Consider the following 27,896-nt stretch of genomic DNA (forward strand, 5'->3'; position numbering starts at 1 on the left):
ATTGATGATGAGTTAAGATGAACAAGGTTCTAGCAAAAGGTTAATATCAATAAAAAAGATTCCAAATGATTAAGTTTCCAAGTTCAATGTCATGATAACAATTAAGCTTTTCTATTGCGAAAATCTCACATTTATATTGAAATCATTTCCATGAACTATTTCCGGTTCTAAAGAAAAGAAGATGAGAGATTAATTGTCATAAGAAAATCAATTGTAACGATTATAAACTTTTACCGAAATGTTAATAACATTGAGAGGAGAGGAAACAAAAATCAATAAATTGTTTCAATCGAAATCATTATTATTTATTTTTGGAATGATGATTAAAAGGAGGATAATGGTGGTGTTGGTGGTGGGAGTGGGTTGGGGTGGCGGAAGAGGATAAACGAAATACATAATAATTAATATTATCGTTATTACATTGTTATTATTATTTACAAATTGTTGTGATTGGAGATGAGAATGAAACTTAAGATGAAGAGAAACAAAAAGTAGAATGAAAATTAAAAAGAAAGCAAATTAATCAATTAATTGCTTGTGATAATCAATTAATCAGTGTGTATGTGTATATGTAAGACTATGAGAATGATAATCATAGAAAGAAAGAAAAAAAAATTAGTTAATTATAGTAATTAAGAGATGATCTTCCTCCGATTGATGTTTCCATGTTGTTGTTTACTGTTGATTTTGTGAATGGTATTTGCTGTGTATTATTTTTACATATGTATTTATATTCATAATAATTAATAATAGTAATAATAATAAGATAATGATAATAGTAATAATTAATTATAATAATAAGAGTCTATTATTATAATAATAATCTCTCCAGGTAGTTAGGCTTTTTCTTGTTGATTAGTGATCCTGAAAAGATGTTGGCAGATGAAGATGATTTATCATCAAAGGACAGAGAGAAAAAAAAAATTTGCTTGACCAATTGAGTTGAATTGCGGTTAATTGTTGTTATCACCAATTTTCTAAGGTCACAATTAAAGTCTTAGGTCAATTGTCGTCTTCGATTTTCATTTATAAAATCAAAGATTTTCGGGAGAAATGGTTTGAGGTAAACAGAAAACTACCCGGAAGAATCAACAGAAGATGATGAAGTTTATGATGATGGAGATTATGAAAAAGCTGATGAACATGATGGAGATGATGAAGGTGATGATGATGATGCTGATGGTGGTGGTGATGAAGATGAAGATGCGAAAAAATTAAACAAAAAACGAGAAGAAAGAGTTACAGGACGTTCCATTGGCGATTGAAAATTATTCGTGTTACTTTATCAATTTGTATTCCATTCAAATTGTTTGATTACTTTTTCTTTTAATTGTTATAACAATGGGCCGATTGATTTTTAATCATCAGAGAGGATCAACATCAGGAATTAAGGAAGTTTCGCCGAGAGTGTTAATTGTTTTGTTTTTTTTCTCCGTTTAATTAAAACTAAATTAGCAAATTCCTTGTGTTTGTGTATGTGTATGTGTGTATGTATGTGTATGTTAATTGTTGTCTTTTGTTTCCTTGTTAAATAATATTAATAGTAATCATTTTATCCTTTGCTTTCAATTAACTTTCTCAAATGATTGAACAATTTGAATTGCAACAACCGCTGCTCCTTTCTTTGCTTTTTTGGCGTTGATCTGTAACAATTAAGAAAAAAAAAGTACAGACAATTAATAAATTATATATAAAAGATTAACAATCAGGTTGATAGTAATTAATAATTGGATAAGCTTTTATGATAAACTATCAGACTTAAGTAACAATTTACAGACTCATTCAGACAATTAAAAGCTTGAAAATATTACATATCAATATATTAATAATGTTGATTAGTAAATTAACTGATTGTGATCAGTTAATTGTTATGGTAAAATGATTAGTTCTTATTTTTCTGTTTATATTAATTGTTGACATAATTAATTATACAGTAGACATGATAAAGTTAAATAGTTTCTCTTAAAAGTGAAACTAATTTACCAAATCAATGAATAATTTAACTAGAAATGGTTAGTTAGTTAATTTATCAAGGATGATAATGATTATGTATCAAGTTAATCATCTGAGATTGTCATTTAATCTGTATACGTAAATGCATATATATTATTTCATGATTAAGATAATGATCAAGGTGAATCAATTAAATTTGTAATGGTTAACTAAATATAATAACAATGTGATCAATTGAATAACCTTGACCTGATATTATTAAATCAATACAATAAAACCATAGACATAATAAAGTTAACCAATTTAAGTTGATTAGTTGAAATTTAATGTTACCATTAAAATAGTAATCAACATGGTTGTTGATATGACCATTAATTGTCAAGGTTAATCGGTAACAATTTAACCATTTCCAATGAACACTTACTGAGTAATTGTTACGATACTTTTAATAATCACTATTGATTCATTAATCAATTAAATTAGTTTAATATTATAATAGCTTCCGTTGATATGCTAACAATGATTAACAATTAAACATTTTTCCAAGGATTAGTTTGATAATAACAATTAGTTAATCATTGTAACCCAACCATCATGTTAATAGTTGAATGAAAAATTGTAAACAAAACAGTTAAACAATTAACTAAACAGTGACAGGTAATTTACCTTAAATATATTACAGTTACAATTTAATTACGTTAACTAATCATAATTAGTGTACATATTGTTGATTAATTTCAATTAGTATGGTAGTTAAATCAATTAACAGTAACAATTAAAAAAAAGATTAAAGTGAATCTCAAATTGTTTGAAAAAAGTAAATTAATTGTCACCAACAACATTTTTGTACAATCAATTAATTCATTGAGAAATTAATTGCAAATTAAAGCGATGAACAAAATTAAAGTAAAAGCAATTAGATTAACAATCATCAAATCAACAATGAGATACAATTAAATCAGTGGAAAATAAGAAAACAAGTAAACAATCAACTAATTTTCAATTAATCGGCTTTAATTGATTGTAGGTAAAAACGAAACAAATTATCAACAATCAACTTAAACGTAAAAACTTTTGTTACCTTTGAACAGTTAACTAAATTATTAATAATCTAATGACATGTTAATTATTCCCATTGAAAAATAAAAGGTACAAATTTAACTTGTTAATTGTCATTAAATGAATCATTAAATTTTCACTTTCATTACAATAAATGAATTAGAATGTCATTTGAATAGAGAAACTCATCCAACTGATAATGATGATGAATTAATATATTAGGTAAACACTAAAGTTTTTTCCGTTTTTGCTTCTACATATATGATTATTAACCTGGAGATTGGTGCTCTATGGAACTTTTAGTGTTAAATCATTTTTTGTTAAAATGGTAATTTCTCTTTTATTTAATTACCAAAATTCACCAAATTTTCAGTCAAATTAGTCATATAATTAGACAACAATTTAAGTTTATTAAAAAAATTTTGAGGTCATTTTAAAACGGTGAAAAGTGGCCTGAAAAGTAAGTAATCGAAAACCAGAAAAATAACCTTTTACAAAAATTTTAATTGTAATTTTTTTAATTGTTGTAAATTAACGCAAATAGTATCATTCGAAAGCCTGATTCCTGAGCTTTAAAATAGAGTTATTTTGATTTTTAACTCAATTCTAATTTTCTTGTTAATTAATCTTAAATAAAAAATGAAAAAAATCGGAAAAAACTTTAGTGTTTACCTAATAAACATATGATGAATAGAGGATGAAGATAAATGATGAAATAGAATCAAAAATAAACTCTTTTCATGATAAACTGATGTTCATCATCATTGTTAAGGGATTAGGCTTTATTTGTGTTGTAATTATCTTTAAATATACGCGCTTAGAACACAGCGACACCTTTGTAATCATTTTTACGTAAACTCTTGTATATATTAAGGTGAATTGGATTGAGAACTCAATCCACTTGAGTTACCCTTTAATATACAATTACCCTTGTACTTCAATTATGTTTCACTAATCACCTTAATTACTTTTGATTCAACCTTTACTAACCTCTAATCCTATCCAATAATCATTAAGCTTTTGTACCTTTTGAAATAATTACCTTTCGTTTATTAAAATCTACATTTCAAAACTGATTCGATCTATTGTCAATGTTGTCCTTACAAATGGTGGAGATGCCTCGTGTTTCAGTGAAGTGTTATTTTGTCGCAGTGATCAGGCGGTGCTAAAGATTAAGGTTCAGTTTTGGATTGGATGAATTACTTCATCCAAACCTTTTGACCTTCATCAACCAGCAATAACAAAGGTTAGGATAAAGTTACTTTCCTATAACTTCAATTGAGAGATAGAGTTACTCTATCTCAGGTGCACGTCTTAGACAATAAAGCTATATATGTATTGATAGGTTTGGAAGGTGAATTCAGGAAGAATCAATAAACAAATAAATATAAACCTTTATCAGTTTTATATTTCCAATTGAATTTTCTGAAACCACGTTTTCAAAATCACAAAAAAAAGCCAAATAACAGACTCTCATTCATAAAATCAAAGTCAACTTTAAAGTCACAAGTATAAACCAACTATTAATCATCAAAATCTACATCATCTTTACAAGTCACAAGTTTGAACATTACTCATCAATTTAAAGAAATAAAAGCAATTGTTAATCAACTACAAAATTCATTGTATTAAAATGCAAGCCAGTGAAGGTAGCTTATCGTCGTCTCAAAGGCTAAAGAGCCGCGATTGAGGACTCAATCGCGAGCAATTAGTTACAGCAGCAAATGAATGGGGAATCATCAAAGTGAATAGTAAAACGAATGAGATGTTGGGACAAGAGTTAATCGAAGCTCATGTTGTTCAATATTTATACGAAAACGCCGATATTCCTGATCAGATCGATATAAAGAGAGATGTTCCAATAAAGTGGCAGGATGGAATAAAGTTAAGGAGAGATGGTTATACCTTTGAAACGTTAACAAGGTTAATTGAAGCAAAGGTAACAGCTATTGAATCTTTAAGCTTATATACAAGAGATCAATTCATGGATCTTGAAATAAGTTTACCTCAAGCAACAATGTTGGCAAATCAATTCTCTACAATGGATCGATTTTCAAGAATGAATTTCAGACCCAACAACGAAAAGGAAAACAAATTATCAATGGCAGCGATGTTGGCTCGTGATCGTTTAAATAAGAGAGAATTCCCGTCAAGAAACTGTACGTTTTCTGAATTTCTTGAAGCAGTTGAATATGATTTGAGAATTTTAGACCCAACAAAAGAATCGTGGATTGAATATACAACAGTATTACTACAAGGTGAACCGAGAAGAGTGGCTGAGTCGCTAAGACAAAAATCTCCATTTTTATCTTATAATGAATGGAAAGAAGCAGTTCGAGGATCAACAATATCAACTTCGGATGTGACTGAAGCTTTGTATGTTATTCTCCAAAAGAAATACATGTTAACTGAAAATCCTATGGAATTTTTCAAGAAATTTGAAAGTGCAACAAAAATCGTCTATCCGAATGTGGATGATAAAGTGAAATCGCTTTTATTAGCTACAACACTTCCAATTGATCTTCAAAACGAAGTCATTCCAGAAAAGATTGTGATGGATTTAGAAGCGTTGAAAAGCAAAATAATTGGGTATTGGCAGAAAGTGAAAAATTTGAATAAAAGTACAAATGTCAATGAGTCACGAACTCAAGGGCAAAATCAACAACAACGACCAATATCACCAAATTATAAAGGGTCAAGACCTTGGGGAAGTAATCAAGGTTATCAACCAAAAGGTAATCAAGGTTATCAACCAAGACCCCAAAGTTCAAATGGTTATGTTAAATACTGTCCAAGGTGCAATAAAAATGGTCACAATGAATCAAATTGTTGGAAACGAATGGAAGAAGAGGGACAAAAGGTTCCGAATAAACAAGAACAAAGTTCTAATCCAAATCAAGTCAACAATCAAATCCAACAAACCAACAATCAACAACAACGAAACTATCCAAATCAGAATCAATCAACTAACCAAAGGCAAAATAACGTGAGTTATGCTAATTATGATGATCAAGTTAACGATGAAAATGATAAAAATACTATGGGAGTAGCGAAGTTGTTCAGTGCTACAAGATCATCGGATGACGGACGTCATCCAATGATCGATATCAGGGTACTGAACAACCAGGTAACAACGATAAGGGGTCTCATTGATACCGGAGCTTGTACGACTCTAATTAATTTCGATATCGCAAGTAAATTGGGATTTCCAGCTTATCCTTTCAGTCTCAAGTTTCAAGCAATTGATTCTTCTCCTGTTCAATGTGATGCTTTTATCCCGTTACAAGTTTATAAAGGGAATGAATCTACGATAATGGCCGCTTATGTGATAAAGGATCTATCGAATGATATTATCATTGGTGAAAATATCATAAAGTACACAGAACTTATTATCAAGGCAAATGGGCCAAAGAAACCGTATCAACTATTACAGTTCAACAATAATCAAAATTATGAATTAATTATCCAACAACCGAATCGAAATGATTTCGAAAGGTTAATTGTCAATTGGTATGGAGAGAAAGCTGACATGTCCAAAGTTTTCTATTTACCTCAATCATCAAATGAAAGTTTACTTGAAGAAAGAGTCTTCAGGATAAACACAGTGAAATTTGTGGAAACTGAATATCCAGAAGAAAAAGATAAAATGATTAATCTGGTGGAAGAGTTTAAAGAAACTTCAATCGATCTTCCAGAATTTGTTCCCGATATTAGACAAAAATTATGGACTCAAATTAATCCTGAATTGAGTGAAGAAGATAAAAGAAAAATTTATCGAGTGTTAATCGAATCATCAAATTCATTTTCGAAACATAAATTCGACATTGGATGTGTTCCAGCCTCTGTCACAAAATTTAAAATCGATATTGGTAACAAAGAGATTCCAAAATCAAAACCTTTTCGTTCAAGCGAGAAGATGAAAACCGAAATTAGAAAAATAATTAAAGAATTCAAAGAGAATGGTATTATTGAGGACCTGATATGGGTGGAGGTGCTCCAGCCTTCGTAGTCCCCAAACCCGATGGTACCTGGAGGATGGTCACTTCGTACATCGATTTAAATAAAATGGTAAACAAAAGACAATTTCAGTTCCAAACATTGATGATGCTATCAATCAATTGAAAGGAAACAATTATTTCACAACATTGGATTTAGCTCAAGGCTATTACCAATTAGAAATACCTGAAGAAGAAAGAGACAAAACGAGTTTTGTAACTGAAGATGGATGCTATCGATACAAACGTTTGCCAATGGGTTTAGCAGACGCACCTTCATATTTCGTGGAAGTTATATGCAAGATCTTGGGTGAATTGAGATATACATGTTGTTTTGGATATTTTGACGACATCGTGATATGGAAAACAATTGATCAATTGTGTGATAATACAAGAAAAGTAATTAACGCACTTTCCGTCTATGGATTTAAAAATCGAGTGGAAAATTAAAAGCAGGAGTAACAGAATTTGTTTGTCTTGGACATTTAGTCTCAGGAAAACTGTTCGACCAGATCCGAAGAAAGTAGCGAGGATTAAGGCCCTTAATCCTCCTACTTCTCAAGCTCAGATCCGATCTCATCTCGGACTTTTTAACTATTTCTCAAGATTCATCAAAGACTATTCGATAATAGCAGCACCTTTACAAGATCTAGTGAAAAAGCAATATAAATCTGCGCCAATTCACGTAGAAGGTAAATCACTGGAAGCTTGGAATAAATTGAAATCAGAGTTAACTAAACGTTGTATGTTATCTCATTTCTATCCGGAGAGAGAAACAAGATTACTAGTGGATGCATCAGCAGTCGCAATTGGTGGTGTGTTAACACAAAAAGATGAAAATGATACTTGGAATCCAATTTATTTCTTTGGATCTAAATTGGCGAAACATCAATATTCTTATCGTGTTACAGAAAAGAATGTGCAGCAGTAGTTTATGCGTGTCAAAATTCTCACATTTCCTCAGACACAAGAAATTCACAGTTGTCACCGATCATCATGCTCTTTGTGAGTTGAAAAAGAAAAGATTCAAAGTCACTCGAATCATGAGATGGCAAAGTGATTTAGCTGAATTCGATTTCGACATTGAATATTTAAAAGGTGATCTACATCCAGCTGATTGCTTTTCTCGATCAAATGAGTGGGCTCACAGAAAACAAGGAGAAATGAGTGATGATCATTTCGACAGATATTTAAATGGGTGCAAATCAATGAAAGATGGAGTTACTCCATCTTCAATCATTGAAGAGGAAGAACCTGAAGATTGTGAACAACAAGAAATTGAGAGTATAATCGAAAAAGATACTCAAAAAGTGCTACTAAATTGTATAAAAAGTTTTGACTTTCTTGATTCAGCTCAAACCGCTCATTTCATAAGATCATTAAGAACACCGAAGCTGAAGGATGGAAAGAAATCGGAGTTGTTAGAACATCAACTGAAAGACACCAGAATTAATAAACTCAAAGAAGAATTGGCAGAAGGAAAATTAAGAAATTATTATGAAATTCGTGATGGTATTTTTTTGAGAATCAAAAATGATAAAAGTTTTCGATATTATCTTCCAGACAGTCTTATTGATCGAGTTTTCGATCAATATCATTCGTCGTTGGAAGCAGGTCATTTTGGAGCTAAGCCTACGATAGACAAAATTAAAAGTGATTTTTGGTTTCCAATGATGGATGAAATAATTCAACAAAAAATCGCAGGATGTGAAAAGTGCCAAGAATACAAAGTGAAAACAATAGCAGAAGGTAAAGCTCAATCGATGAAAGTACCGAAACAACCGTTCACTCGACTACAAATCGACATGATTGGCAAATTTCCAGTATCTAAATCAGGTAATCAATATGCTCTTGTCGCTATTGATACAACAACAAGATTTGGAATCGCTAAGGCTTACAAAAGAGGTTCAGCTAAAGATGTTATCAATTTTCTCCAAAGTATTATCTATCAGTATGGGGAACCGAAGTTAATCCAAACTGATAATGGTCAAAATTTCGTAGCTAAAGAAGTTAAAGAATTCGCAGCAAGAAGAGGTATCACTTTAGTTAGAACAACAGCCTATCATCCTCAATCAAATGGAATGGTTGAGAGACTCAATCAAACCTTGAAAAAGAGAATCAACATGTACACGGAAAAAGACAATGAATGGGATAAAGATCTACAAGCGATGATGTTTAGTTACAATAAATCAATTAAAAGTGGATTAAAATCATCACCATTCAGACTCCTCTACAACTACGAACCAAGAACATCAATTCATAACCAATGGGATATCGATCCGATATTTCAAGGGAAAGATATTGAGAAAGCAAGAGAAGAAGCAACAAATGAATTTGAAAAACAAAGTCAACAATCAGCTGATAAAAGAAATCAATTTCTAAAAGAACCAAGTTATAAGAGAGGTGACATCGTCAAAGTGAAACCAGTTCCTTATACTACTGGACCGAAATTATCTAAGAAACAATTCACAGGAAAATACATTGTCCTTCAACCTTATTCATCTACAGCAAAATTGGTCGACGTTGAAACAGGAAAAGTGAAAGTATTTAATTATGACAGAATCAAGTTGAGTGTGAGTGAAACCAAGAAATTTCAACTATTAAACAAAAACCAGTTAAGACCGAGATGGATGAAGTCACTTCATCCAATCAAGTTCATGTTCAGCCTGAACAAGAAGAATTGAAGAAAGTAGATGAATTAGAAGACGAAGAAACTGAAATTGATTCTGAACCAGAAAGTGGCAATGAAACAGAAATTGAAACGGAGAAAAGAAGAATTTGAATCAGCTGAAAGCGAACAAGAAGTTACAATGAGTAAAGAAAGAGATGAAGATGGAGCAACTCCATCATCAATCATCGATCTAAATAAAACCTTGATCAATGAAGAACCAGAAATTACTCAGAGTAACATAACAATTAAAAGAGGTCCTGGTAGACCTAAAGGGTCAACAAAGCAAAGATGACTAACATTCCAGTGTCTCATACAATGGAGAGAGGTCAAGAAATCAAATTAACAATTAACTTTTAAAACTAAATGATCTAATTAGAGATTGAGTAACTCAATCTCTGATCACTTCTTTAAACTCTAACAAATTTTAAAACATTACTAACACGACAATTAAAAGTCAAAGGGTGAAAAGAAAACACTAGAAAGATGAAGTAACTTCATCTCTCAACCTAACCATAGAAACCAATCACTATGGAAACGCAGAAGCAGAAAGAAAAAGCCAATTGAATTCTATTCTATTTTAACACATGAGTTAACACCGTTCTTTCAACGCTTGTTTTAACAATTTGTCTCTGTGAATTTTAATTAATTAGTTTCAATTAATTAATTTTGTGAATTTACAATTAAAATTGTAGTATTGAATAGATAGAGAATCTCCATCTATTCTAGTGAATTTCAACAACCAATTTAAACATCTAAAATTGTGAAAAGTAAAAAGAATCAATTTTGAGATTGGAGATCCTCCATCTCTATTGTTACAACTTTCCAAATTTGATTCATCATCTGAATTAGTGAGATCAATCAGATAGAGAAACTCTATCTAATTAATTGTGTTCCAAATCAAAGTGAAATTGTTAAAAATCAACAAAAATTCAACCACCAACATCAATTGAGATTGGAGTTACTCCATCTCAAATACCCCCACCAAACCCCCACCAAGCTTGAAAAGTGATATTTTGGACAAATTCATCATTTAAAATACAAATAAAAGCAAAGTGAAAATACCCCCACCAAACCCCCACCAAGAATAAAAATGGATTTGACTGAGAAAATTTGGAAAGTGGATAAAAAGTCATTGATGATTATGGTGAAAGGCAAATTAAAGGACATTTTTCCAGATGAAACTAATTGGTTAAGTTTAGAGCCTTTCGTACCTGGACTCATTTTACATGAAGAACCAAATTATGACCAAGAGAAACGTGTGATGGATATTGGATGTAGGTTCTGCAACCATATCCCAATCAACCCGATCAAGTGTTGTGAATGCAAAGCATTCTACTGTCGTGCTTGTTTCTTCCTATTATATTGCATTCGCGAACATTCAAAAGGAAACCCAGAACCCAATATGGATGAAATTTTGAACAAGCAATTCTTTTGTATGGTGTGTCCATCATCAACTTTAACCAAATCATTACGCTTAAATAGCGATGAAACGCTAATGTTAAGTAAGCTAATTGTGAAGTGCCGTTCATATGAATGTGATTATGTTGGAAACTATTATGACGTTTTAAAACATCTTCAAAATTGTAAATCTAACAATTTCAAAATAGTTTCACTATTGAATTTGTATTATTTCAAAATGAAAGAAATGGAAAAAGAAGGATCCGTGATAGAGAAACTCGATCACAGATCATTAGCTAACAAAGAAGAGTTTGTAAAAGCTTTGGACGTTAGATTAATGATTCAAAATCCTGAATTGTTCGTACCACCATCAGGATTCACAGCCGAAAAAGTAACAAGAGATCCATACGATAAAAATAAAACGAAAACAACTAGAATTGGAATTTCCAATGCTCTTCAAAGATCAGATTCGAGTGGAGTTACTCCATCGAATCCATTAGAAGGAGCCTCGTTTTGGTATCCATGCAATGATGAATTAATCTACAGCAGTGAGAGTGGATCTAGTCAGAACAAAAGCAGCCAAGAAAGTGATACTGAATCGAAGAAAAGAAAATCACCGATTCGTAAGACGATTTGGGTCAAAAGCATCATAAAGAAAAATAATGTCGTGGAAAAACCATCGGAGGACAGTTGGAATTGTTCACCAGTTGGAAAAAGTCAGCCGAAAATAGCAGAAAAAGATAATTGGGAATCATCAGTACCAATAGCAGCTAAGGTTTCGACACCACCAGAGTTTATTAATTGGGCTGATGGAGTTACTCCATCAACATCAACTAACACCATTGGTCGATTAATGGTTCCAGATGAGTATGATTCAGAAGATGAATGGACATCAGAATCAAAAAGAAAACAAATTGAACTCAATCTGAGAAGAGAAATGGAACCTATTGCAGCCAAACCAAATCGCAAAAAGACTGAAGCCGAGATCAGAGCTGACAGGACATTGACAGCTAAACAGAGAAGACAAGCTATTCACAATAAAAGACAACAAGAGAAACGCGATCGAGAAGGAACGTTACGAGGTCAAGAGAAAAGGCGAATGGAAATTACTAACAATTTCTTGTTAGAAAATACGAACAAGAATGGAACGTTTAGAATCAAATCAAATATTCACCTTCCTCGAATATACAAAACTTACAAAGAGTTGGATAAACAAAACATCAAAATCTGTGCAATTGATGTTGAAAAGTGTCAAATAAAAACAAGAAGTGGAATCAAGGATTTGCCGGTTTGGGTTACAATCATTGATACAGAAGCCAAAACAAGATACAACAAATTGATTCGATATCCGAAAGCTTCAATTCATGATATGAAAACTATTTTCCATGGTGTCAAATACGAACATACCAAAGGATGTGGAAGTTTGAGTAAAGAGAGAAAAGAAATCATCAGCATCCTTATTCAGTATGACCGTATAATCGTAGCCGGAGGGCATGGAGATTTTCTATCCCTTGGATTTGATTGGCACGATTGGAATATAATAAGACCGAAAATTAGAGACGTCAACTACTATTACACATGTAAACGATCTAATAGAGAGGTTGATGAAATGATTGGTTTGAAGCTAATCACCTTTACCTTATTTGGAACAATTATTCAAGAAGGTTGTCATTCACCTTTTATTGATGCTGGTTACACACTTTTATCGTATCTAATTGATTATAAGGAGTTTGAAAAAGCTCATGAACTGGCAGCTCAAAAGAATTCACGATTTGTCAACCCATTACCAAGAGTTGAATATGAACCGAACAAACAAATGGCCGAATTAATAAGAAGAATAATGAACATTATCAATGATTGGCCATGGGAATTAAGGAAACCAGTTCAACAAGGATGGAAGCATCTCCATCCTTCAGAGAGATACACTCGTAGATACGGAAGGAGTTGAATTGAGACCACCGTTTTCCGAAATTGATATTCGTTTATTCAACAAATTCATTCAAATCAACAGAGAAGAACAACCCAATTAAAGCCTTAAGGAAATGAAGACCAAGGAGGCGATTGATCCAAGGAAATTTAGACGTTCGAGACGGCAAAATGACCTTGTCTCTGATTCGACACCCTAGGTCATCATCAAGCAGGGGGCTCTGTTAAGGGATTAGCCTTAATTGTGTTGTAATTATCTTTAAATATACGCGCTTAGAACACAGCGACACCTTTGTAATCATTTTACGTAAACTCTTGTATATATTAAGGGTGAATTGGATTGAGAACTCAATCCACTTCAAGATACCCTTTAATATACAATTACCCTTTGTACTTCAATTATGTTTCACTAATCACCTTAATTACTTTTGATTCAACCTTTACTAACCTCTAATCCTATCCAATAATCATTAAGCTTTTGTGTACCTTTTGAAATAATTACCTTTCGTTTATTAAAATCTACATTTCAAAACTGATTCGATCTATTGTCAATGTTGTCCTTACAATCATTATCAAGTTGATTGTTTACAATTAACTTTATAATGAGTCAGGATAATTATTGGAAATGATGGAAATTCTCACTAAGAAATTAATCAGGCTGATGATGGAGTAATTGGAGATGATTAAGGTTTTAAATTGTAACAACAACCTATGGAAATATTGATAATTAAAATCTAAACAAAATGTTGGAAATAAGGAAGAGAGGAAGAGAGGGAATTGTTAGAAATTAAGAAGAAGAAATTTAACTAAATTGTGCCGGTAATAGTTGATGAAAGAAAAGAAATTAGGTTAATTTAAGAAAAGAATAAGAAAAAAAATTGTTGGCTTAACGACTCTACATTGATGAAGAGATGTAGTTATTTGTTAATGTTGATTGTTGATGATGATTTTTTTTTCTATTGCTGGTGTGTTGGTACCAGGGTTGGTTGATTGTGAAAATGTGCTTTATCTAAATTAGTTGATGATGATAAAAAAGGATCAAGATTAACGGTACTATGAGTATTCTCACCCCTTTCACCAGATCGATTCACATTATTAGGACATCATCCTCATCATCATTAACTGAATTAGATTTGGATTTGGAATTGGAATCATCAGAATCAGCAATATTCACATTTAAATACAATTGCGGAAGCAAAGTAATCTAAATATAAACACGGTAAGCATTATAAATTTGATTATATTAGTTTTTGTCTATTCAAGATGGATGATGAGAACATGGCAAGAGGAAGAGAGAGAGAGAGAGAGAGAGAGAGAGAGAGATGATGATGATGATGATAGAGATAGAGATCAGATGAATGAATTGAAATTAGATGAGGATGAGGATGAGGATGAGAAGGACAATCCTTGATAATCAGTTGATAGTATAAACATCATGGGGAAAGACCCAAGAGATGATCGAGTCGAGAATTAAATTGATATAATACCAAAGATTCTGTAATAAAGATGATTAAGAGGATGACGATGATGATGAGGATGATAAATAGCCATTCTGATGTCAATATGGTTAGGAATTAATTCATTTTCATCATTATCATGCACGACTGAGACTGATCTGTGACGGAAATTGTTGGTTCACTGATTACAGGCCAAGGTTACGAGTCAATTGTCAATTACAAATAAATGATAATTGTAACCAAATTACATTCCATTCTCATAGTTAATCAATTGGGTAATCAATTTAAAATAACCTGTAATATATGTTAATTGTATTCCCATTCAGACAAAGTTAATTGCTAAATTTAGAAAAACAATAGTTTCGAATGTAAATCAATTGTTAATTGTCAGGATAATGAGAAGAAGTAAAAAAAAGTCACCAAGTGGAAATTAACACACGTTTTGATCATTTGGTAAAATAACCTTTTAATTAATCAAATAAAGGATAAATTAGTAAATATATTTTCCAATGATTAGACCATGAGAATGACTGTAATTATGAAATAATCCATAATAATAATACTAAGTAACAATCAAGTATTCCAAAAGTAATTATGTAAACAAGGATTAGAAATTTTCTTCTTATAACTTCAATTGTTTTTCTATAGATTGTAATATTTATTATTATTCACATAATCTGTTAATCATTGAAACATCATGATAATAAGAAATATCCTCAAGGTTTCATAACAACAATTTAAAAGAAAAAACTTCTAATCATTATTATCATTTTGCTCTGAAACGATAATCTGAAATTTCAATCAACATATAACAAGTTAAAATTATTATAAGAGAGAGAAACAAAATTCAAGGCTGAATTTATAAAGAAAACTAAAATCAAGGAGTAACTTAGTTTTCCCATAGGTAAGGTTTATGAAATAATCTCTGAGATAAACATGATAATAATAATAACATATCATCATCATGAAGAAAATATCAATCCATTGAATTAAATGTATTCTTTCAATTTGATTCAAAGACTAGTCATTATACACACAGAGAGATAAAGAAACTAATTACAATCAGATTGATCAATTGATTAACATAGAGTTTTATCATTTATGGTTAGTAATTTATTGATCTTGAAAAGGAAAAAAAAATCGAGATGATCAATGAAGCTTAACTGTAAATAATGATGATCAGGATGATGATGATGAAGGTATAAAAGAATAGGTAAGTTAAGAGTTAAATGATTATATGTTTGATTGAGTGTCTATGAAGCCAAAGGTGAGCAGAAGAAGATGAAGATGAAGATGAAGAGAGGGTGAAATTTAGTATTAGGGAGAGTGAGAGACAAAGTGGGTGGAGGATGAGAATGTAGGTAAGGTGGAAGGTGGGAAATGGGAGTTGGAGAGGGAAAGAGTTACATGTTTCCGCTCTAAGGAATCATTTGTATGGCAGGAAATGTATTAACCCTGTCACCTAGATTCTCAATTTTTTTGCTGTGCTTTCATTGAGAAATAGTGAAGAAGATAAACAAAAAAAGGTAAACACAAAAGAAAAGAAAGAAAAGAAAGAGATGATGATGATGATAATGATGATGATGGTGGCGGGGAAGGGAGGTCAAGCGGAAATAAATTCCGCATGATTCAGAATAATTTGACTTGGGAGTTTGAAGGATTTCATTCAATGACCTTTACTATTATCGTTGGAAAACATTTTTCTTACTCATCCTTATTTTCATTTATCGTTGTGGCAATTTCTTCATCATTATTATCATCATGGTAACCATGGTATTAGTTATTCTCATAATAATAAGTGAGTATTTAAATTGATCGTCATAATAATTTTCAAGAAGATAATTCATTTCTCTTCAAATCAACTATTTCCAACTCTTTTTCCTTATCTTCATCATTTGATTACTTCTAATTGCGAGTAAGTGTTGACCACAATTTGTTCAATGTCCAATATTCAGTGTATGACCTTTTTACCTTACAAGATGAACATGATCATCATGATGGTCAATTGATTTTTTAAATCAGTTGAATCATCAATGAAAAGGAAATGATATTTGATTTTGCTTTTTTTCAATCATTAATCCAATTTACCAAACAATAAACCGCAAATGATGAAACTTAATTATTTATCAGTTGAAAATCAAGTTTGATTGACTTTTTATTTCCGATAATCATTAATTCAAGTGATTAGTTGAAACTCATATAAATACATTGATTAAATAAAATAAATAATCAATATTATAATTAAAGGGAGAGGATATTTCGTGATATATAATATTTCAAGGTATATAACCATCATCATCATCATCAGGTAATCAAATTGGTTGAAGGCTAATCAAATTAACCAATGTAAGTATTACTATTAACATTGGAACCAAGGATAAATTATTGAGATAATGTTAATCATAATCAACTAAATTGTAATGTAATATTGTCAAAAAGTCAAATATTATTACCAGGTTGACATAATAATAATAATAATATTGACAAATAAGTTAATTGTTGTTATGTAGTGACATTTAAGAGTTGATTAACTTGAGATATTTAATATCATTGATTAATATCATTAAACTGTGATAGTAAAAGTGAAATAACAACAATTAGTTAAATTCGTGAATCTTTTCATTAGTATTAAATCAGATAATCAAGTTTTTACTGGATGGTATTCCCTCATAAGTTAATTATGATTAGTGAGAAAGTTTCAATGACAAACAATTTAATGTAAAACAACATTTAATTGTAAATCGTCAAGGGTAAATATGATGTAGTTTTATTGTTGAATTAACATCAACAAGTATCACCTCACCTTGATACTCAACATTATTAATAATAATTGACCTCCAATCGTCATTCAAAAGGTCACTTTCAAACTCGAATAGTCTTCTCAATATCTCGAATATTTAGAACTTTTTTTCTTTTCGGTTAACCTTTTTTTTTACTGATCTTTTCATTCATATAAATTAAATTGCGATTCTCAATTCACAATAAATAGATTTATCTGAATGCGATCAGCCTGAAGATAGTGAGAGTTTAATTGATAGATTAATATGGTTGTGGTTAATTCAACCAATTAGTTGAAACTAAATCATTACTAAAGTTATCATTTTTATTTTGTTTTTCATGATGATGATGAAAGATTGATAGATAAATACAAATAATGATGATGATGATAGTTTTTCATATTATCATTTGTATTATTTTATATAACTGACAGAATGATGATGAAGATGAAACAACATCAGCTGAGAGATTAAGATTATTTTGATGAAAATCAAGGAGTGATGGTTGAGTGAAAGGCTACACATCTTTTTTTTTCTCATTGTTTCATCCTCATCATTTTCATCTGATCATCTTATTGATGATTTAGACATGAAGATATGGTCTCATGATCTTAAACATTTAATAGTTTGTCAATATGAAGAGGAATTGAATGTGTTATAAAAGCAAAAACATGCAATGAATCAATTATTAGGTAAGAACATAAAAAAAAAGATGAGGATGGAGATGAGAGGATGATAAAAGTCCGTTCAGATTATATAAGAAAAATTTAACTTTCATTGCAATTGTTCAGATTGTAATCAAGTTTTAATTGACTTTAGATTGTTAAACATCCTTCAGAAAATAATGATGATGGACTATTAAAATTATCTAAATGAAAGAAACAAGTTCTTCCTTTTCCTCTTAGATTTCATTCTCGGTGCTTTTTTCTTCATGGAAATGAAAGAGGACGAAAATAATTCTGTTATCCTGAGTTCTCCTCATTTCATCAGAATCAAGGTTACTATTGAGCTCATACCTTTTTTTTCATACATATGTATGTTTATATATTCATGTATCATGTTAAATGATAAGTAATTTAAATTATTATCCATTATTATTAAACCTGCAAGGTAAGTGTTTGATGATGATGATAATCACTCACCTTGAGAATTGGGCTCGGGTAAGTTTTCCCTTGGAACGAGATGCATCACACTGGTCCGACCAAGCGGTAATTGAAGAGCTGAAAAGACACAAAAAGATGACCATTAATGTTTGTTTACAAATATTTATAACATTTGGTAATTTATCATAATTGATTTATGATCATCAATCGATGATCATCATGATATGAAACATGCTCGTTTCAATTTACTCTTTCGCTCTTTTCTCTTTCTCTCCCTCTCTCTGAGTATTTCTACTGAAAGGGAATTTCATAGTAATTAGGAATTAATTTTACACTTTTCTTCTATTTAATCATCGGGGTTTCTCACTTAAACAGCATTGACCTGAGAAAACGTAAATAAAAAAGGGTGAATGAAAACATCACCAAGCAAAAAAAAAATGACAATGTAAGCTCAAGATGACGGATGATAAAGAGATGATGATTTGTTGTTTTTTTTTGTTGCTGTTGTGTTGGTGAGATGAAGAAAAATCATGAAATTCACTGAATTTTCCACATGATGTTAGATTTAATATTACATGAGTTCTGTATTACTCTGCTATTTTCCATGAGACATTTTTTCTGTCATATCATGGATACCATGAACATCGGTGTGAAAAATGTTGACGATATCAGTTTCCTCATAGCGATGATGATGATATTTTGTTTAAACGATGCTGATGATGATGACGATCATCATTGTATTGATAATGTTTACATTAAATGTTGTTAACACTTCACTCCAAGCCCAAGTACGGTTTATGTAAGGGTGTGTCTGCAAAGCGTATGTGTGTGTGTGTGTGTGTGTGTGCGTCTCAAGCATCAAAGTCGTTGACCTTGTTGATGTTATTAAAGTACAGTATCATTCAAATATAATGGAAAGACAAATGAGTGATAGAGAGATCAATAGAAATTAAGTGTGAATGTACAGTTTTAGAAAAGTTTGTTGTTTGATTGTTCGATTAATTAATTAACTCGTCTCTTTTTAGCTTTCAATCAAAAGTTTAGGCCTTTTGTATTAGATGAGGTAATAGTAGAAGGAACAAAAAAACAACAACTCAATTTAAACTTCTAATGATGATCAAAATTGCGCAATATTACATCATCATCATCTTTAAATGGACTTAATTAAAGATGAATGGATTATATTGACAATCAAAAGAAAAAGGTAACATTAACTACGATCATCTCAATGACTTGGGGGTTGTTGACAGAATCAGACAAATTATGGGTTACCAGGGTGTCCAAACCTTGAAACATGTCCGGGTTTCACCAGTTTTAGGGAGTAGTGAGAGAGAGAAGGTAAAAGAGGCTCAACAACTTTTAAGGTTATAACTAGATCATCCATATAACTGTCTAATTAACTAATTGGTAAACTGTGTGAAATTGAACATGCAATAGCCAAGCATGGTTAATCAGGTTTGAAGAGTGAATCGAATGTGAAGAAAATGAAAGATAAGGTTTCACAAAATGATTAAGAATCATGATGTAGTAATAATAATAATAGAATATAACCAAAAACAGAGAGAAGAGGAAATTACAGTAGAAGTGTAACGAAAATAATTGATTTAACCAAAAAAAGGAAGAAGGGAGAGAAAGTGAACCTTGTAAATGGTTAGTTAATTTGTTGCCTCAACATGAAAAAAAAAGTAAATAGAAAAGGATATAATTATTATTGGACAATATTCCAAGACAGAGGAGAAGAGAAAACGCTTTCATGGGGATCTGATGAATATTGAGTATATTCACAATCAAGGATCTTTCTTTTTCCGTTTGCCTGTAACCGTTAACAACAAACAGCCAAAAAAAGAAAAGAATAAGATTAACCTCCAATGTATTACTTCAAGGCTTTAAAATTGCCTTTAACTGTTGTCGGGGAAAATGCGAAGTAAATTGATTGGAGCATTTGTTTTACTGATTAATCAATGGTCACACACTTGTCAAGAGAAATCGTTGCATGGTAATTATACAGATCCATGGGTGGTGCTTTTTTTTCACTGTAGATGAAGATGTTAATCCATAAGATAATGGTTGTGATGGGTTAGTGTTGGTTGATGGGGATAAAGCCAAGAAAAAGATGACACAAAGCACCGTAGTAACAGAAAATAACACATGAACACAGAAATCACAATCACTCTGAAAGAAGAGAAAAGAAAGAGCAAAAATGTAACCACTGAGAGTTACACTAACCTCCTAAAATAACATTTCCATGTAGAAACCTTCCTTGATATATGAGTCTTAATATTTCAGCTCTACTAACGGATTCATCTGCCCATTCTGAATGAAGAGAAAGAAATTTAGATTAAGTAAAGAGAAAAAATTGATTAGAAAAGAAAATGATAACAAACCTGGAGGCCAATGTTCAAATACATATTGGGCGATATCAGAGGCTGAATCATTTGGACTGAATTGAAAATCTTTGGTTTTCCCAGAGACTAGAATCAATCTCAAATTAATCTAAAGAAGAAAAAAAAAATGCAAATATTAGTAAAGAAATGAAATTTTTTTCCATGGAACCATCGAAAAGGTCAAAAAAGAAGAAGATCAAGAGAATACAAAGAAATGAAAGAATAAGATGTTAGAAGAGAATTTTCACCAGAAAAAGGGAAGAAAGAGGAAAAGAAGAGAGAAGAAGAAAATAAATAACAAAAATATCCATATAATACAAAGAGACAGAGAGACGAGTAAACATCCATAGAGATTAGATACATAAGATAGAATAGAAAATAAATAGGAAACAAAAAGAGAATAGAATTCATCTTCTTTTCTGTTTTCATCTCTTCACATTATCTCTTACCTTTTTATTATTAATCATAATTGGAACAAAATTAAAAATTAGGTTAAATGGTGAATCGTTAGGACCAGATGATTTAGATTTTTATACAAATTAAAAAAAAAGATGATTAAATTGTCGTAATTTCAACTGAACATGAATTTATTTTCATGAAGTAAAATCTTGTCACAAACTAACATCAAGAACTATGAATGAGCAGAAGTAAATACATACAAAGCATCAGAAAGAAAGAAAAAGAAAGAGAACATTTTTCTCGAAAGTGGCTCCATCTCTTATTCGATTTATTCATGAATTCTTTTTTCTTTTTAATTGTTAATTGTAATTAATTTTTTCGTTTCCAATTAATTAGAAAAAGAGAAAAATTGATTAAAATTATTATTCTACATGGTTGATGATTGATTTTAATCAATTTTTTAAACGACTTTTTAATTTTTCTTTTCAGTCTTTTTGTACTTTTTAGTTTTGTTAATAAATCAACATTTTGATAATTAATTTTTACTTTCACAATTTAGTTAATTGTTGGGATAAAACATTTTTTCGTTGTTTTCTCCGAAAATTGAAGGTTAATTGTGTTATAGTCTATAAGATGTTAGTTAATTTGTCTTGGTTAATTTCAATTAGTTTCGAATAGTTTATTATCTTCATTATGATTGTTTGGTTAAAGTTAAAAGTTTAATCACAATTAGAAAATTAAATTTTACCTTTCAACCTTAATCATCGTTTTAATCATAATCATTTATATATTTTGATTCCATTTGATTAAATATTCTTGATTAATATCAGAAAGTTGATTATATTAATCAAAAAGTTTCTTGTCCGATTTTCGTCAATTTTTGTTTTCTTGCTTTTGATTAACCTAATTGTTAGTGGAAAAATTAATAAATTGTTTATCTTCTTTGGGTATTATATCATTTATGTTACTAGTAATTAGTTAGTTAGTTAGTTAATTGTTAGTTAATGTTTCTTTTTTGCACTTGATTATTAACCAAAAGTTATCAAAGTCAAAAAGTTAATTAACCTTGATAATGATCAAGTTTGCTTGATTATTAATGTTACTAAATTAAATTAATGAATCAAAAATTAGCTGTATCATATTGTTTCTTAATCACTTTGATCGATTGACAATTAATATCAGATTCATTAGTAACGATACGATTGAGAGCATTTATCGAAGGATATTATTTACTAATTGTTTTATAACCAATTAGAAAAGTTGAATTGATTAAAAGGACAACTCGTTGATTCTTGATTTAGATCCAGATTTTTGTTGTTTGATTCCAATTCTAGTTGATTGTCCATTTAAAGGAGATGATTCAAAATTAAATGATAATAATCAGCAGGTTAATCAACTTATTTTTTAGGGTTTTGTTTGTTTACCAAGAATTGAAGACTATCATCATCATCATCATCTGATTGTTGATTATTCATATGAAACGATGAATGTAAATTGTTTAACTGGTTGATTACAATCTTATATTGTAGTGATAATTATTGTTAGTGAATATGGTTACGAGTAATTGATAACATAAGGTTAGAGTTGTAAGTAGCATCCTAATTGTAATAGTTAATTATCACCAGCAAAAAATAAACAGTTCTCCTTGTGAACGAGTTTATTCAATATGAATAAATCAAACCAGCAATTAAATTATGGTTCATGAGGCTGGTAAATTTAGTCGAACGAACAATTAAGTTGAGGAAAAACGGAAAATTGATATTGGTCTGATGTGATTTTTGGGTGAATACCAGTGATTGTTATTGGTTAAAAACGATTGGTGTTCTTTTCGGAAACAATATTGGTTCCACCAAGAATCAGTCATCAATATAGAAATAGTCTTTTCCCAAATCAATTAGTTCACGGTTATTGTTAAGAGTTAACTAGTCGCTGAGAACTGGTTGATTGTCCTTGGGTCCTTGATATAATTAGTTAAAGTCCATAAAACACCGAGAGGATAGAAACACCATCCAAAGTAGAAAAAAAGTAAAAAAAAAGAGAACAAATTAAAGAACAATTGATAAAATCGTTACACAGAGGAAACGAGAGGAGAGAAAAAAAAAGAGTCTAATTAGACAACTAGACACGATGTAGTGATTACATTTATAGGAACAGACAGATGATTCCATTAGATTGTGAGAGAGAATAAAAATTGTATCCAAAAATAGATTCAATTGTGAGAGAGAAAGAGAGAAGGATGTGTAGCAACCATCCATAGAGAACAATTAATTACAGTCACAAACCATTTAGTCAACCATCTTAAATACTCCCCCTCAATTTAGATACACAATCTAAATTAAGTTGGAAATTTAACTTAAAAATATTAAAATACAATCAAGACGAAAAGAGAAAAGAACAAAAAAAGATTCTCTTTGATTATAATTCTTTTAGAGGCCAATGTCTTGTTCACAAATGGAGGGAAAAATGTTAACCCATCACAATTAATTGTCTCTCTTTTATCCGTCCAAGAGAAGCCACTGAAGAAACAATAAACAACCATAAGAGTAGAGAAAACGAGACATTAACAATCGACGAATTTAAATTAAACAATTAAAATAATTAAAGGTCATAAACGAAAAGTCAATTTCCTGTGACAATTAATCAATTAACCAGAAAAACCAATGAGTCACATCGAGTGACCAGAAAATCAACAAGTTCAAGAAAGAATCAAAAGTGTCGCCATCTAGTGAGAGCGAAATTAACTTAATAGTTTTACGAAAATTTTTTTTTATTATCGATATTTGCATCTTTAACTAACTTTGACCATCCCCTGGATTTATAAGTGGGGCAGTTGGTAAATTAATAAAACCTAATGGTAGTTTACTTGAGTAGTTGAGTTTTTTATCGACCTTTTCGAAGTGTTTTGATACTTGGTTAATATAATAACGAAAATAATTTGGTTTCAAATTTTTGGCAATCAATTGGAGGACGAACGATCGAGAAGGCGATTGAGACATAGTCTTGAGGAAATCGGTCTCATCTTTCGCTGAATTTGTTGATTTAGCACATGGAGCCTGTTTTTCTAGTCTCTTTAATCGGCGTTCTGCTGATAATCTGGCAAATAAACGATTCCAAACGAGCTGAATTGATGTACAAACAAATAAAATGACGAACCAGAACCAAAGGATTACAAATATTTTCTCATTGACGATGTTCATTGGCATGAAACAAAGAGTATCATAGGTTTCGAGTGACCCTGAAGCTCCAAATTTGTGAAAGCTACACTTGGTCAAGCGGGGAATATTCTAATCAATGGGTCAAAGGTTATATCATCTGAACGGCTTGTATAGTATAACCACTGTGAACCAAGGCAGATAAATTTACGGCCAAGAAACAAATGAATGAAGATAATTTCACAAATCAAGTGAACAAAGTAAAGAATCTCAGCCTTGACCATTCCACCATAGTATTGGTCAGAGATTAATATTGTATCGGCTAAATCTTGAAGTATTTCATTGGCATTATGTTCCGGGAGTTCTTTGAAACCTGGACGTGGTGGTTGACCCGATGGTACACTGGTGTGGTCAGTCAAGGAAAATGATAGTTATCGTTACTGATTAGTAGCTGAATATATCTTTTATCCTCAATTGTTTAATCAATTGAGTTAATCGACCTCTTTCCCTTAATCTCCAGATCATTTTGGGTACAAAGAAAAGGCAACTCTGAAGAAACGAAATGAAAGGTTAGTCCAAATCATCAATTAGATCACAACGATTACCTGAATCACTAAAATATAGTAAATCCATTGGTAATATTTATGTGGCATTTTAAGGTCACCCTGATGGGGTTTATAAGCTTTAATTCCTGGATAAGCGACATCATGACCTGGAACTTCATAATTGTTTCGTCGTATCTCATCAGCCGATTGGATATAACGGTTTACAATAGTAAATGCACCTTCCATCCAACAGTAATTGGTCATTTGTTTGGACGATAAACTTTGCGCTGCTGAAGGGATGTCCAAACATTCAATTACATCACCGAAATACTGTTTCATGGTGAGAAAACTGGTGAAAAAAATCAACATGGCGACTGTAACCGTTGAATGAAGGCTGAATATGTAACTATCAATGGAAACGTGGTCATCCCATTTATTTTTAATCGAAACGAGAATCGAAACGATCGGAGCTTTTATCTTCAAATTATCTGTTAAATCTTTTACTGCCGCTGGAATACGATTGATATTGGCTGACATTTTTCGAAAATTAATTAATTACACAGTTAAGAGAATCACTGACTAGTTGGTAATCAACTTACAATTGCAATCAGTTAACGAACAATTTACAGTTACAATGTATCTTTGATTCTTGTCTTGTTTCCCATTGACAATTTTGTCTCTTCAACCTCTTGATTGATTTGCTTTGTTTTCATCTTAATTACAATTAACTTGCTCTTCATAATTGCAACCAACGCAACGTGATACAATTTAATCTGATTTAGTCAACAGAATTTAATTGCATCTTAATTATTATTACCTGTTAACCTCTGTTTTTGGTTAACTTTGATTGATTGAGTTTACAACAATCAAGTTGAAAATGTTTACTTTAATTGTGGCTAATTGTTATTATCTATTTCTAGAATCATTAATAGTTAATCAATCTATGTATTCACCATAAATGGTTGATTAAATATCGTAATCATTTGTATATAAATTGATTAATCTATTGATTGAATTACTTGAATGTTGTTAATTGTTTGTATTAAACAACTAATCTACTCAATTGTTTGAATCAGATTTAATTGTTTAGTGAATAATCAAGATGAAATAGTAACATCGTTTACCTTTAATCATTGGAATCAAATTGTGAGAGTTGATTGAAAATAAAGATTATTTATTTTTCTTGTTTTATGAATAATAAATATTTTAATTAAGACACTGAGACATAATTAATAAATTAGATGTTAATTGTTGGGTAACAGATTATTGGTAAGTACCTCGAGGTAAATAAGTACAATCGGTTTGATTAGTGACCTCAATGGTTGAAGGGTAGATACCAAATTCATTGGTCAATCGGTTTTGAAGTCGTTGAGTTGTATCGGCATCCAAAGTGTTGGTTCGTGAAAAAATCCATGCGGTTTCTAGATAATTAGGGAACAATTAAGATTAACAATTAAGAAACAATTTAAATGATGGAAAAGTTGACTTACCATAGGAGAAGAGAGGAGGAACTCCAATACAAGTGTAGGCAGCAGCGTAATTATCGTAATCAGTTTCAATGATGTAGAAATTAATTGGTATTGGGATAGCTAAACAATTGTGGATAGAAAATAATTAGTTAATTGTTGATCGAAATTCGTACAAGATTAATTGTGGTAAACTCACCACTTGAGACCATTGCTAATTCATTTTTTTGTCCTCCTTTGACTCGTTTAGCTGTACCATATTCGGTAGCTCGTTGACCACTACAAGGAAATTGAGTGATTAGCAAATTAATCAATCGTAAATTGTAACAATCAAATCAACAATTAACTCACTTCTTTCGGAAAGCGCTGTTGGTAGTGTTGAAATCACCATCAGGTCGTAAGTCAAAATCAGCGGTTACACAGGTTAATCCATCTTCGGTGAAACCAGTGGTTCGAACGACTTCAAACCATCGACCACCAAACTATCCAACAATTAGGTGACAATTAAGCAACTAAATTAAATCTACAGACGACAATTAACTTACCTTGGTAATATCGAAATCGTCACCAACAGTTGGTGGCTTTGGACATGAAGCACAAAAAGCTGATCCAATGAGAGCGAAGACAAAAAGAGTTGAGAACATTTTTCTTTTTAATTGATTAACTTAAATTGCAAATCAAATTAATTCCAATTGTTTAATTGATGAATTGATGATCTTTAATTGTTAAGTTTCTGTTTTTATACTCTTCGTTTTCACTTTGATCTAATTCGGTAGCTAATCTTGTCAACTGACACACAATTTGAGTTGATAATCAATTGTTTCTGGTTTTCATTTAATTATCACAACTAAATCATTCTAATACAATTAAATTAAATCACTAAAGGGAAAAATCCGAGGTATTATTAATAATTAATCATCAATCGAATCACAAAATCAAATCTAACTACCGTACACATGGAAAGGGAATTGTTTTTATCTTGAGAGTCGAAAAGTTTATCATTGGTCTGAATACTTTTCGATATTAATTTTTGGACCTTCGAGTTGACCGAAAGTGACCAAAATAGAATCAAATTGTAGAGCAAAAATTAGAGTAATTAATTGTGCAATTTAGATAATTTCGAGAATTTCCTAGGAAAGTTATATCAATTCGAAGAAGAAAATTATATAACATTGAATTTCCATGCAATCAGATTGTCTATGATAATTAATTACTCATAATTAGTCAATTGTTTTTAAATTTTCTAAAATTAGAATGACAATTAAAACATTTCTAACTCTCATTTAGTTAATTGCCTTAGATAATTAAATTTTTTAGATTAAATTCACAATTAATCGCGAGAAATCAATTAGGTTTACAATCTGATTTAATTATGAGTCTTAGCACAATTAGTCAAATAATTATCATCAACAATTAGAGATCCAATTTAATTACACCCTCTTATTTTTCCTGGTTAGATTATTGTTAATTATTATTAATTACTGTTAGTCAATCTTACTAATTATTTAAACGGAAAAGGAAAGAGTTAATTGCTCTTAAATCAATCTGATTACTAACAATTAGTCTAGTAAAACTTGGTACAGATTAACTGGATTTACACTATTAGATTAA

At 30.7% G+C, this 27,896-nt stretch overlaps 3 protein-coding genes across 3 annotated transcripts; all 3 read right to left on the minus strand.

Moving 5' to 3' along the window:
- Positions 1–279: 279 nt before the first annotated feature.
- On the minus strand, positions 280–23,740 carry LOC128389350 (ubiquitin-like protein 3). Its single transcript, XM_053348912.1, has 6 exons — positions 23,263–23,740; positions 21,173–23,079; positions 20,724–20,832; positions 20,566–20,652; positions 18,379–18,456; positions 280–1,643 (listed from the first exon to the last, which is right to left on the minus strand). The coding sequence occupies exons 2-6, from the start codon at positions 21,188–21,190 to the stop codon at positions 1,579–1,581; spliced, it is 357 nt and encodes a 118-aa protein (XP_053204887.1). The 5' UTR covers positions 21,191–23,079; positions 23,263–23,740; the 3' UTR covers positions 280–1,578.
- Positions 23,741–23,868: 128 nt separating this feature from the next.
- On the minus strand, positions 23,869–25,510 carry LOC128389351 (innexin inx2-like). Its single transcript, XM_053348913.1, is given in 4 exon segments — positions 23,869–24,396; positions 24,399–24,681; positions 24,734–24,823; positions 24,880–25,510. Coding segments are annotated over 4 exon segments (1,332 nt in total). The 5' UTR covers positions 25,357–25,510; the 3' UTR covers positions 23,869–23,914.
- A 462-nt stretch (positions 25,511–25,972) lies between these two features.
- Positions 25,973–27,009, minus strand: LOC128389433 (apolipoprotein D-like). Its single transcript, XM_053349029.1, has 5 exons — positions 26,831–27,009; positions 26,637–26,767; positions 26,485–26,564; positions 26,310–26,408; positions 25,973–26,240 (listed from the first exon to the last, which is right to left on the minus strand). The coding sequence occupies exons 1-5, from the start codon at positions 26,927–26,929 to the stop codon at positions 26,083–26,085; spliced, it is 567 nt and encodes a 188-aa protein (XP_053205004.1). The 5' UTR covers positions 26,930–27,009; the 3' UTR covers positions 25,973–26,082.
- Positions 27,010–27,896: the final 887 nt, after the last annotated feature.

This window comes from Panonychus citri, unplaced genomic scaffold (genome assembly GCF_014898815.1).
Source record: "Panonychus citri isolate SS breed McGregor unplaced genomic scaffold, ASM1489881v1 Contig00108, whole genome shotgun sequence".
Classification (NCBI taxonomy): Eukaryota; Metazoa; Arthropoda; class Arachnida; order Trombidiformes; family Tetranychidae; genus Panonychus; species Panonychus citri.

Excerpts from the sequence above, each read along its gene's own strand:
- LOC128389350 (XM_053348912.1), bottom strand. Across the intron at positions 20,653-20,723 it reads ATTTGAACATTGGCCTCCAG|AATGGGCAGATGAATCCGTT; the intron begins GTTTGTTATCAT and ends CTCTTCATTCAG. Across the intron at positions 1,644-18,378 it reads ACCCGAGCCCAATTCTCAAG|ATCAACGCCAAAAAAGCAAA; the intron begins GTGAGTGATTAT and ends TAATTGTTACAG.
- LOC128389433 (XM_053349029.1), bottom strand. The coding sequence starts at position 26,929 with ATGTTCTCAACTCTTTTTGTCTTCGCTCTCATTGGATCAGCTTTTTGT. Across the intron at positions 26,768-26,830 it reads ACGATTTCGATATTACCAAG|TTTGGTGGTCGATGGTTTGA; the intron begins GTAAGTTAATTG and ends ATTGTTGGATAG. Across the intron at positions 26,565-26,636 it reads AACAGCGCTTTCCGAAAGAA|TGGTCAACGAGCTACCGAAT; the intron begins GTGAGTTAATTG and ends ATTTCCTTGTAG.